At 52.1% G+C, this 12,456-nt stretch overlaps 1 protein-coding gene across 1 annotated transcript in view; it reads right to left on the reverse strand.

The window, feature by feature from the left end:
- Window positions 1-5,531: 5,531 nt before the first annotated feature.
- The window catches only part of LOC133087258 (protein-arginine deiminase type-4-like), a 45,457-nt gene continuing 38,532 nt past the window's right edge, over window positions 5,532-12,456 (reverse strand). Inside the window, 7 exon segments of the mRNA XM_061184084.1 lie at window positions 5,532-5,765; window positions 7,640-7,780; window positions 8,325-8,395; window positions 9,236-9,338; window positions 9,590-9,731; window positions 11,150-11,220; window positions 11,222-11,305. Coding sequence (XP_061040067.1) covers window positions 5,532-5,765; window positions 7,640-7,780; window positions 8,325-8,395; window positions 9,236-9,338; window positions 9,590-9,731; window positions 11,150-11,220; window positions 11,222-11,305 — 846 coding nt within the window.

Here is a 12,456-nt window from a genome sequence, read left to right on the forward strand (position 1 = left end):
GGCACGGCTCTCCAAGCTGACCGCCCCCAGACCTGCTCAGCAACCCTCACACAGTGACCTCGGATGACCCTAGGGCTCCCCATCGCCCTGCCCTCTTATGGGCTCATGGCCTCTCCAGCCCGCCCCCTTGTTAAGCAGCTACCCAAGTGTAACTGATTTTCTCCATGGAGGTTTGCCGGGAAGAAGGGAGGTGCCCAGGAGCAGCTGGGATCAGAGCCCATGCATCACTAATTTATGAAGCACCTAGTGCCTGCAGACCTTTGGAGGCTGAGGCTGGCTGCCTACGTCTCTGGCTTCCAGCGGGGAGCAAGAGGGGCTCTGGGAAGCTGGTGTCTGGGACTGGTCAACCTGGCCATGGTGCTGGAGGCTTAACTCAGCTGGAAGCTGTCAGGAGCAAATATCTGTAGGGGGTGCATGGGGCAGTGGTCAGGAGGGGGGCACGTGACAGCACCTCTAGGCTCTGGGGCCTGGATTCTAAGGTGTGTGTTTCTTGGAAATTGATGAGGTAAGGCACAAAGTGCAGGACCAGTGGTCCTCAGCACTCTGGTGGTTGCAAAAATGATCAGGGGATGGGGGTTTCTTAAAGTTGCAAATTCCTGGGGTGTGGTCCAGGAAGCTGCCCCCTCTCCCCAGGTGATTAGGGGGATCCTTGACCATAGCTGTGTCACCAGCTCCCAGCAGGGGCCCGGTAGGTATTGGTGGAATGAATGGATGAAAGAGCCCCACTGAGCGCGGTCACCAGCTGCTCCCCATCTCTGCTGAGTTCACTGAGCAAAGAAATGAGAACACCTGTTCCAGCCCACGAGGCTCACCAGCTAACTTTAAAACTGTTCATTTTATGTTTTCAGTGTGGGTTATAGTTATTCATGAATAGCTATGACATTCATGGGTCCAAGTTCAAAAGGGGCTTAGCAACAGTTTCCCTCCTCCTGTCTCTCACCCACTCAGTTCCCTTACGTGCAGGCAGCCAGAGGCATCAGGTTCTTCTAAGTCTTTCCAAATAAATGTTACGCGTCACCAAGCCAACATGAACCTATATCCTCCCCTCTTTCTTACATTTACGTAAATGGTAATATATATGCTGCATAGTATTCCGTACCTCGCTTTGTTCACTTCATCGTATTTATAACTCAGAGAGAAGTTCTTCGTATCAGTAGGTAAAAAAGCATCCTGATCCTTTTTTATGGCTGTGTAGTATTCTGAGGAAGGCTGTACAATCATATAGAAGCGTTTGTTTTCAGTCTTTTGCCCTGGCACACGATGCTGTGATGAGTAACCTGTGTGTAACCGCCTGGGGGACATAAGTTGGGTACCGTGTGAAGGCTGCCCGGTGAGTCAGGCTTGGTGAATTCGAGATTAAAAAGAAAACTAGCCCTCCTTGGAGGCTTTAAGCATGCAGCATAACTGCAGGAGTGGCTTTGTTTGGGGGCTCTTGGAGGCAGGGGGTGGCCAGGAAGACTCTAGATACCCCTCTGGTAGGAGGAGCCCATCATGTGTATGCTCTCACCCCAAATGGCTCACCCACACCCGTCCCCCCATCTGCTCACACACAAGCCAGCCAGAGCCCGGCTGGAGGGAAGGCATGGTCTGACTTGGGAGGGGTCGAGAGGGCTGGGCTCGGGGTTCTGGAGCAGAACAGCATGGGAGTTCTGTCCCTCCCACCTTCGGGCAGCCCTGCCTTGTGCGGGCCTCTGAGTGTGCTGGGGAGGGGCACCCTCGGCCTGGTGCATGGAGAACCTTCAGGGCATGAGAGGGGCTTGGAGGGATCTAGAGCAGGTCCTGCACCCCCTCTAGGGGGATTCCTCTTCACCACTGACTCCCCAGCATCCACAAGAGTCCTGGACATAGTAGGTACTCAATAAGTTTTTGGGGCCCAAATGACTAAATGACCCCCAATCCCCGCAAAAGATAACCCAGTGGGCTTCCCCAGTTTTCTCCAATGAAGCGAGGGGTTTGTAACCATACGGCAACTTTTACGTGGATTCCCATGCTTCCTCACATGCTGATTCAGTGTAGGAAGTCCTCCCTCAGCTCCTCCGTGATGTTTCCTGAGATAATCAACTCCCATGGTCACTTTGGGTCGCTGGTGGACATTATGGTATGCACCTGACGCCCTCTTCAGGACGGAGGCATTAATTCCCCAGCTGCTATGAGTGTTGGCTTCCGGCTGCTCACAGCAAGTCCCTTTCCGGAAATCGTCTACTGCCAATTCCCAAGGTTACGGTCCCTCCTTGGGGGCAGCTACATCCAATGTGGGGAGACAAAAGGCAGGCTGTTTGTCTTAATTCAGGACAACTCTGAGGGCCCAGCACCAGAGCATCCCAGGGGATTACCCAAAACCTCTGTGGTCACTACATCCCAGTTCATCGTCTCCCACTGCCCCCCAGACTCCCTCCCAGGTATGGTTCCTAAGAGCACCCTCCCACCGTTCCCCCCATCCCGCTCCCCCGGCCCAGAAACCTCCTGTGGGAAGAATCTGTTTCCGGGAACCAGACATAAAACAGTCACCAAGGGCTTCCCTGGTGGTGCAGTGGTTAAGAACCCACCTGCCAAAGGGGACACGGGTTCGAGCCCTGGTCCGGGAAGATCCCACATGCCGCGGAGCAACTAAGCCTGGGCACCACAATTACTAAGCCTGCGCTCTAGAGCCTGCGAGCCACAACTACTGAGCCTGCATGGCACACCTACCGAAGCCCGTGCACCTAGAGCCCGTGCTCCGCAATGAGAAGCCACCACAATGAGAAGCCCGCGCGCTGCAATGAAGAGTAGCCCCTGCTCGCCGCAACTAGAGAAAGCCCGCGCACAACAACAAAGACCCAACGAAGCCAAAGATAAATAAAATAAATTTTAAAAAACAACAACAAAAAAAACCAAAAACAAAAACAGTCACCAAACAATCTCAATTCAGAGGTTTGAAAGTTGAACCCCACACAAAATAAAACCCCTTAATTTGCTTTTATGAAATTAAATCTACCCCCCACCCCGCAAAAAGGTGATAATTATGTGATGGGATAGAGGTATCAGCTAACACTACAGTGGTCATCGTATTGCAATATATAAATGTATCAAATCAACACATTTGCACACCTTAAACTTACACAACGTATATGTCAATTATATCTCAATTTAAAAAAAGTTGTCTTTCCCGTTAGGATTTAATGCAGCTGTAAAACTTAGAACTCTGGAAAGGGGATGCTTGGCTTCTTTCTTCCCCTTCTATCTGTCCAGCTGGCAAATGGTGGTTCCCAACCTGTAGTAGGTTGAATAATAGCCCCCAAAAGATATCAAGGCCCTAATCCCTGGAACCTGTGTTATCTCATATAGAAAGAGTCCTTGCAGTTGTGACTAAATTTGCAGATGTGACTAAGAGTTTTTGAGCTAAGATTATCCTGGATTATCTGGGTGGGCCCTAAATGCCATCACAAGTGTCTTTATAAGAGAAGCAGAGGGAGTGACATACACAGAGGAGAAGGCAACGTGACCACACAGGCAGAGATTGGAGTGATGCAGCCACCAGCCGAGGCATGCCGACAGCCACCAGAAGCTGGAAGAGGCAAAGAGCGGATTCTCCCCTAGGGCTCCGGAAGGGACCCGGCCTTGCAGACATCTTGATTTCAGCCCAGTGAAACTGGTTCTGGACTTCTGGCCTCTAGAACGGTGAGAGGATAAATTTCTGTTGTTTTAAGCCATGAAGTTTGTGGTAATTTGTTAGAGCAGCTGCAGAAAACTAACATGTGAATCCAGGAGAAGGGAGGGGAGATGGGTGTTAGGGAGGGGAGGCAGCAGGAAAGTTCTTGCTCCAGGGTGCCATCACAAGATGCTCTACGGGGCTGGTAGGACTTAAACTGGTGCTTTCTCGCACTCGGGCTCCCCTGGCTCCTTTACTGATGCCCCACAACCCCCATGAACGGTTGGAGGAGGATCACTTGCATTTAGCTGATGCGAGGGCTGCTTTAGCTGTCAGCTCATCTCTCCAGCCTTCTGCAGCCCCAGAAATCTGGCAAGGGCTTCAGCTTTTGTCTACTGAGCTCATTCACTGCTCCAGGCTGTCCTATTGGTCAGGTTTGTGGGGACAACTTCACACCAGCTTCCCCTTGTGCATGGCCCCCTTCTGTCCACAAGAAACACTTGTGCATCTTCTGCCTCAGCAAATTCCAAGCGGGGGGTGGGGGAGCTGATTCTCTTCAGAGAAGCACATGGTGACCGGGTTTATGGATCCCTTTCTCCTTAGTCTGTGTGAGGGCAGACACTCTGGATGACCATCTTTTTCCACCATGATGTTCTCCACAACTCACCTGAAAACAGCATCTCTGGGTGTCTTCTGAGCATCTCAGGCTCTATGGAACCAAAATCTGGCCTCAGTCTTCAAGACCTCAAGTCACCAAGTTTTATTTTCTTCAGGGGAATCTTAAGTCCTAATGTCAGGGCCATAAAAGAAAACATATGAAAAGGACACAATGGGGACTAACAACCTCATTCCGCGAAACCCATGGCTCCTATTCTGTGCCACGTCCAGCTAGGCAGCGTGTGGCACAGCAGAAAACAAGAGGGACAAGACTCCGCTTTATGGGGCTTTCTAGCTGGTGGAACGGAAATGACAAATGGGAGAGACAATGAGAATTTGCTGATGTCTGAAACGTTTGCGTGTTTGAAACGACAGTCAGTTCTCATGTCCCCCTTGGGTTCTTGCATTCCATGTCTGTTGCCTTTTTTTCAAAGGACAGTGTGACCAGGAATCAGGCTGCACCTTTGCCCTTGAACCTGATAAATATCGCTCTGTGGTATACGGAGAAGCCTGAGGCTGACATGACTTCATCTCTGCTGCTCTTTCCTGCCGAGTGTCTCTGTGATCCGGTCAACTTTTTATAACTTTATTTTTTTAATCATGAAATACAGAGGAGTGCATTTAACATACACACACATTAAAGCAAATAATCAAATGAGCATCCATACACCTCAGGCGGTTCACCTGGCTGGCTGTTTGGAAACTGACTTCAGTGCAGCTTTGGGGATGTGCTGCACCCCTGGGGGGCCCAGCCCTCCCCCTCCCCCTTCACTCTCCCTCAGAGACTCCTTGGGAAGCTTAGAATCAACTAGGCTCAGATCATAGAAAATTTTATAGACCAAACGTATGCCCGGGAAAGAAAGACATACGCAGGAATGTTGGCTTTCAGTGTATCCTGGTCGAAACTTCAAGTTTGTAATATTCAATTCGACCATGACAGTGAGTGAATGAGTGAATGAATAAATGAATGAATGCCAGGAGCATTAGCTTGACCTCACATACAAAGTGACTGTAAAACATCATTGCAGCTTCTCACAGCAGAAGTGAGTTTTCAATGCCACGACCATGTGGGGGTCCTCGATGAGGATTCCAGGGGCTGGGGCACAGGGGAAGGAATCAAGCCACTGCCCAGAGGGTGATCCCCCACCCCGCCCCGGGAGCCAAAATGTCCCCAAGAGCTCTTGCTGTGCCTCACTGCAGGGGACCAGAGCCTCTGGCCAGGAGCTTGGTGGGGGGGGGGATGGGCTCAGGGCACCATGCACCACCACTTGAAGGAGAAGGGCTGCTGGCGCACGTTGGTGCCGCAGTGCACGTCCCCGTGCTGAACATGGTAGGTGTAGAAGTCATCGATGAAGGTGCAGTGGAGGCCCAGCGGCTCCAGCAGGGACCGCACCTTCTCCTCCAGGCAGCAGCGGCCATTGATGATGGGCCCAAAGGGTTTGGGGATGCCCAAGTGCTTCCCCAGCACCAGCATGTTCACCTGCAAAGAAGCGGGAGCCCAGGTCAGGGGCAGCAGCGTGCAGCCTGCAGCACCATCTGAGTGCCCCCTTCCTCTTCTGACCTTTGGAAATAACAGCCCCACTTCACAGATGAGCAAACTGAGGCCCAGACCTGTAACGTGAGCTACTTAAGGCCACCCAGCGAGTCTAGGACTTATACTCAATTCTGTCAGACTCCGGGGTCCACATTCTTAACACTGTTCTCTCCTTCCCCACTGCCACCCTCTGGCAAACTCGATTACTCAAGGCCCAGCTCAAGTACCACCGCCTCCGTGAAGCTGCCTGTGAATTAGTCATCCTCCTCTGTGTTTCCATAGCTCCCAGCACAGTGCCTGGCACAGAGTAGGCGCTTAATAAATATCTGTTGATATGATCTGGTGAATAAGTGTCTACCTATTTTGGGGCACTTTCCATATGTTGTACCTTATGTAAATGACTATGTTTCCTCCATTATATTGGCAGGTGGCCTGGTGAGGTGAAAGGATGAGGATTTTGGCTCCAGGCCAACATGGATTTGAATCCCAGCACTACTATTATACAGCTATGTGGCCTTAGGCAAGTCACTTCGCCTCTCTGAGCCCCATCAGCAAAAAGAGCCCAAACACATTTCCATTGCTATGACAATTGGATAAGAACCTGTATGCAGAGTCTGTGCCAGCTCGTAGTAAGCACGGAGTCAGTCACCAGGGCTTATGAGTCACTGAAGGGGCATCTCGCTGCTCAGATGCAGCCTGTGCCGAGTGCCTGGCACTCTTCGTTTCTCCGCCTGTTCCACGCCCAGGCCCACGCCCCCACCTCCCATCACGGGGCTCCTGGGAGAGTCATGGCTCAGGCTCCAGCTCCCTCTGGGGCCTCGCACAGTGGAGGTACCAAGTCGGCCCTCAGCATAGCTGATTACTTCATCTGAGATGCCTCATCCCCCAGCCGTCGGCATCGGCTTTCTTGCCTGGCTGGGCTAAACTGGAGAAAAAATGAAATGCTTGGGGCCAATTTTATTCCGGGGGTTAAGAGGAGGGTGCCCCCTCCTGTCTCGTTTTAGCCAAGGAAGGTTTATTCTAAACAAAATCTTCTGCAGCACTTCAATGCATGAACAGAAAAAATCTAAACCACTGCATTTGAGGTCCTACCTTGGAACCCCAGGGCCCTGGAGGACCCAGTTTGAGGACCGCTGTGCCAGGGACTACTGGCTCTTCCCCGAACTGTAATCCGCAGCTGCAGCAGGAGAGAGGGCTGAAGGACCCCAGTAGTATTGGGTGAGGTTTCTGCCTGGCCTTTGGGTATTCTTGGAAGAGACAGAGCAAGAGGGCAGAGGGATGGGAAATATATACTAGATGACTTCAAGATGGTGCTGGGATCAGTTAAAAGTTCTCGACAAAAGTGGATCTCCCTCAAGTTCACCTTCAGACAGGTGAGTCCCACTTCGCCCAGGCAGTGCCAGCCTAACCTCCTCAGAGAGGCCTTCCTGGACCAGTCTGAAAAGGTGCCCCACCTTTATTCCCTTCATGGTACTTAATTCGACCTGAGAGCATCTTGCTTGTTGCTTGTCTCCCCCACCAAAACCTGCCCTATTCCTACCTCACCCGCCACCGGAAGTCCACAGCGGGCAGTTCAGCCAGACCCCAGGCTCTGAATCCCAGCTCCGAATCCCACCTCTTGCCAGGGACCTGGTCTCCCTGGGCATCATCCGTAAAGTGGGGGCGATGATAGTCTTTGACCCCCAGGTGGTTGCCTAAAGCCTCTGTAAGGCGGATAGGGCCGTGCAAACCCCAACGGGTGAGGAGACAACCAAGCCTCCTGGACCCAGTGCCCAGCTGGCCTCTCTGACTTAAGGCTACTCAGAAGGTCACTTCCTCACCATGTTCGGGAAAAAGGCTTCAGCCTTGAGGGTCCCTTCGAAGCCTTTCTGGAGCTTGAAGAGCTGGGGGATGTCCACGATGTCCCGCTCCGTCAGGCCCAGCTCCCGCTTCAGCACCTCCCGGCTCAGGTCGATGTATTTCTGGGGGGGCGGGAGGAGGGGACGGCGGTGGGTGGGGTGGGGCTAGCACGGGGCGGGGCGGGGACTGCCGTGGGGGAGGGACAGGTGGGGCCAAGGCCGGCCAGGGGAAGGACCAGGGACAGGGTCAGGAAGGCTGTGATGGGCACCTCCTTTTCCTCCCTCCTTCCCTCCCTTTGCTCAGTCCCTCTACCTCTTGTTTCTGCTTCTGTGTCCCTGCCTTTCCGGTCACTCCAACGCTTGGCCTCTCTCCTGCCCCTGTCCCTCTGTTTCTGAGAGTTTCCCCCATCTTTCTCCAACTCCAGCTTTGCCAATTCTCTCTCTTCCATGCATCACCTTGTGTGTGTTCCTGTAGTGGTGACCGAGGTCTCCTCTCTCTCTTTCTCTCTCTCACACATACATTGACCTAAATCCCAGGGCTGTTCATCACAGAGCCTGTGGAAGGCTCTGCCTTGGGCCTCTAACCTCAGGGAAGGGGGCTGGAGGTGGGGGTGGGGGTGTCAGGTCTGCCCAGGGTATGGCATTTCCTGGGCAACCAGGCTAGTACCTCCACATATGAATTATGTTCTCTCAGTTTCTCGTTTGACAGAATGTCCTTTATTTTCTGCTGGGTTTTGTCTGTCATGGAGAAAAAGAAAAGAAAAAAAGCAGATGAATTCAGAGGTCCATTTTGCTCTTCCCAGCAGGTCCAGTCGGGACTCAGTTTTCCCATCTATAAAATGGGGGCAGCAATGATTCCTAACATATAGGTTTATTATGAGCATCTGGGAGGCAGATGACTTTAACAAAATAATCTACCAGGGTAAGTTCTCATTAAGAGTGTTACCTTTGCTCCCTTAAATTCTCTTATCTCCAAAGGGATCCCGTTTCCGGAGGGGCAAACAGAGGTCTGACCATTGCCTGATGCCACAGGACATATACAGATATTAGGTGAAAACTCTCAGCCATGGTGACTTCAACCTCTGACTCTGGCCAGTGTCTGTGGACTTCACTGAAAAACATATTTCATTCTGTGCTCCACCCAGACTAAACTTTCTTCAGGTCCTCAAACACATCTTGAGTTCTCCTGCCTCTGCGCCTTTGCTGTTCCTTCTGTCTGGAATATCTCTCTTCCTCCCATCCCACTGCCCCATTTGCCTGGCCAACTCCTGCTCATCTCTCACGCTCATGCTTGATCTTCGCCTCCTCCAGGAAGCTTTCCTTGAGCTCCTCCCAGACACCCCTCAATGCCCCTGTGTTTAGTTGTTTCCTTCACTCACTTTGCCCCGGACTGTGGGTCCTGAGGGCAGGGAGCTATTCTGCCCTGTTCATACAGCATTCCCAGCACTTAGCACAAAGCCTGGTGCTCAGTGGCTGCTCAGAAGATGTCTGTTGCCTGAATGATTCCGTCTGGCAATAGGAGACCATGTGAAGGCAGAGGAAGTTTCCCAGGTAAAAGAACAGGCACGGCCAACCTACTCTTGACCCCTTGGAACAGCAGAGCCTCCCCATGGCCGTCCTTCATCCGCTCCTGGAACAGTTTGTAGCAGGACCTGGGGCTGGCCAGGAGCAGCCGGAAGCCCTGGAGGCAGAAACCCTGGGATCAGAGGTTAGCTTTGCCCCTGGGTCTCCTAAGGAGGAAGGCTCTGCTGAGGGTACGGGGAGTGTGGGCTTGGACCTGGGCAGGCCACCTCTTACATGCCTCCTCCTGGGGGTGAGGGAAAAACAGAGTCAGGAAGGTAAGGTCAGTCACCCCCAGGCAGAGGCAGAGCTGTGTTTGGAAACCCAAGAAGGAGGCATGTGGCTTCCTCCAGGCAGCCCCCCAGACTGCACCTTCTTGTGCACTGGAACGAAGCTCACGAACTCATCCACGTGGCCCACAGACAGCCAGTCGGAGTAGAGTTTCATGGGGGCCTGCACCTGCTGGGCACTGAGGAAATCCTGCAGGTCCTGGTGCATCTCCTGGCTTTCCTTGCTGCCAATGCGGGGTTAAAGGGGTTATGGGGAGATGGGGGTGGGGGAGCCAACAAGGGTGGGGATTAACAAGGAAGTCTCTGCGGGACTGGGACTTGGCGAAGGGGTCAAGGTTCTCCTTCAGGGAAGGGATTCAGGACCCTGGGATGCCTTTTTTTATTATTATTATATCTCCTAACATCTGAGAAATTTAGAAATTGTCACCCCAGTTTTGTCGGGGAAAACTGAGGCATGGAGTCAGTAAGGTAAGTAGGACCAGAGCTTAGCTTCAGAAAGCACTTCCTGTTGACTCAGCCTAGATGCTGGTGTTGTGAGTAAACGTGGGGTCTGGAGCTGGTCCCACTGAGTCGGTGAACTCTTATTAGCTGTGTGCCCTTGGGGACATCAGTTTTCCTCTTGCTCTGACCTCCAAGGTCCTTTGTGATCTAGCCCTTTGCTCTTTCTCTTGCTCAGTCTGTTTTAGCCACTCTGGCCTGCTTGAACCCACTAAGCCAGAGGTCTCCAACCTTTTTGACACCAGGGACCGGTTTCGTGGAAGACAATTTTTCCATGGACAGGGATGGGGGGTGGCGGGAGATGGCTTCAGGATGATTCAAGTGCATTACATTTATTGTGCACTTTATTTCTATTATGATTACATCGTAATATATAATGAGATAATTGTACAACTCACCATAGTGCTGACAGGAGGCAGAGCTCAGGCGGTAATGCGAGCGATGGGGAGCGGCTGTACATACAGATGAAGCTTCACTTGCTCACTCTCCCGCCGCTCACCTCCTGCTGTGCGGCCCAGTTCCTAACAGGCCTCGGACAGGTACCAGTCCGTGGCCGGGTGTTGGGGACCCCTGCACTAAGCTATTCCTGCCACAGGGTCTTTGCCCATGCTCTTTCGTCTGCCAGGAACCCTCCACCCCAGATGTCCATGCAGCCATGTCCTCCTTGTCATCAGACCTCAGCTCAAAAGCCCCCTCCCCAGAGAGGCCCTCCCCGGTCACCTTAACATAGTTCCCACTCTTCCTCTGCCCCTCTCTTTTGTGCTCTCTTCACTGTTTGAAATTATCTTATTTGTTTGCTTTTCTATTATGTGTCTCCCCCACTAGAATAGTGGCAGGGACTTATCTGTCATGTTCACGGCTACATTCCTTCCTAGCTCCTAGCACAGTGCCGTGCACATAGTAGGTGCTCAGTAAATATTTACCTACCAAAAGTGTGTAAGTGGCAGAGCTGGAATTTGAGCTTGGAACTGTTGGGCTCCTCAGCAGGTATTCCTTGCTGTGTATTTTGATCGCTCTCATACCCCCTCAAGTTTGTTGAGCCTTCTTGGTCTGGGAGCAAGTAGGGAAGGCTTCTGCTCTGGCCTCTGCTTTTCCCCAGCATCCCTGGGTCCTGGCCAGCCCTCTCCCCCCCTCCCCTCCTTACCTGGGGTAACCGCTGTCCCCAGTGAGAATCCTGCCCAGCGGGTATTCCTTCTCCCCGACTGTCACCGGGGGGGCTCACTTCCAGGTTCCCAAAGGAGTCGAGGTCAGTAACTCTCCCTGTTTGGGGCACTCGAGTCATGTAGCCAAAATCTGGACCCTGAGATGGGAGAAGCAGTGCCAAGAGTTAGAGAACTTAGTCCCTGGGTGAAGAGAGGGTGGGGTCCAGGTTTAAAGATTAACCTGGTCACAGGGAGTAACCTTTCAGCAGCTGGTTCGGAGCAGGTCTCATTATTATGTGTGGAATATTGAAGGAAAGCTGAGTCAGGGGCGCAAGAAAAGGGACCAGGATTTGTAAGAGTCCCTAATGGGCACCCGCAGCTTCATTAACCTTAACTCGGGTGTAATAATGAATCTGCAAGATCTCGTTTTTATCCTCATTTTCAGAGCAGAAACTAAGGTCAGAGTGGTGTGTGGCTCTTCAGGTTCCACAGCCAGTTTGCAGGACTGGGATTTGAACTGTCTCTACAACAGGCTGTCTTGGTCCAATGGGGCTGCATCCTGACCTCGGGCTGGAATGAACCTCCCCAAATGGCTGTGACATCTCCATCTTCATGAGAAGACTGGGCAGGTGACACACCTCTCACCCCCGTATTAGTTTCCAGCTGCTGCTGTAACCCAATTAGTGGCTTCAAACAACACACATTTATCTCTGACGGTTCTGAGGTCAGAAGTCTGAAATCAGTTTCACTGGGCTAAAATCAAGGGGTGGCATGTTGGTTCCTTTTGGAGGCTCTGGCAGAGAATCCATTTTCTTTCCTTTTTCAGCTTCTAGTGGCCACGTTGGCTGGTCGCTTCTTCTTCCATCTCTTCAATGCCCATCACTCCAACCTCTGTTGCTCTCATCACATGCCTTTTCCCACCGCAACCCGCCTTCCTCCCTCTCACAAGGAGGGTTGTGATTACATAGAGCCCACCCAGATCCTGAGAATCCCCATCTCAAGATCCCTAACTTAATCACATCTGCAAAGCCCCTGTTGCCATGTAAGACAGCATCTGGTTCTGGGGATTAGGCCACATTTGAGGAGCCATCATTCGGTCTACTTACTGCACCTGTAACTCTGCTTCCTACAAGTCGATGGTCTGTACCCTGGGGCTTCATGGGGGCCACAGACTCCCTGAAAACAGATTCCAAATAGTGAGCTTGGGTGCGTTTTTCTGGGAAGATGACTAGTCTCAAGGAGGTCTGTGATAGCATAAGTCTAAAAACCATCATTTCCAAATCCTCCCTTTCTCTCTAAAACCCATGCC

The sequence above is a fragment of the Eubalaena glacialis genome, chromosome 3 (genome assembly GCF_028564815.1).
Source record: "Eubalaena glacialis isolate mEubGla1 chromosome 3, mEubGla1.1.hap2.+ XY, whole genome shotgun sequence".
NCBI classification, from domain to species: Eukaryota; Metazoa; Chordata; class Mammalia; order Artiodactyla; family Balaenidae; genus Eubalaena; species Eubalaena glacialis.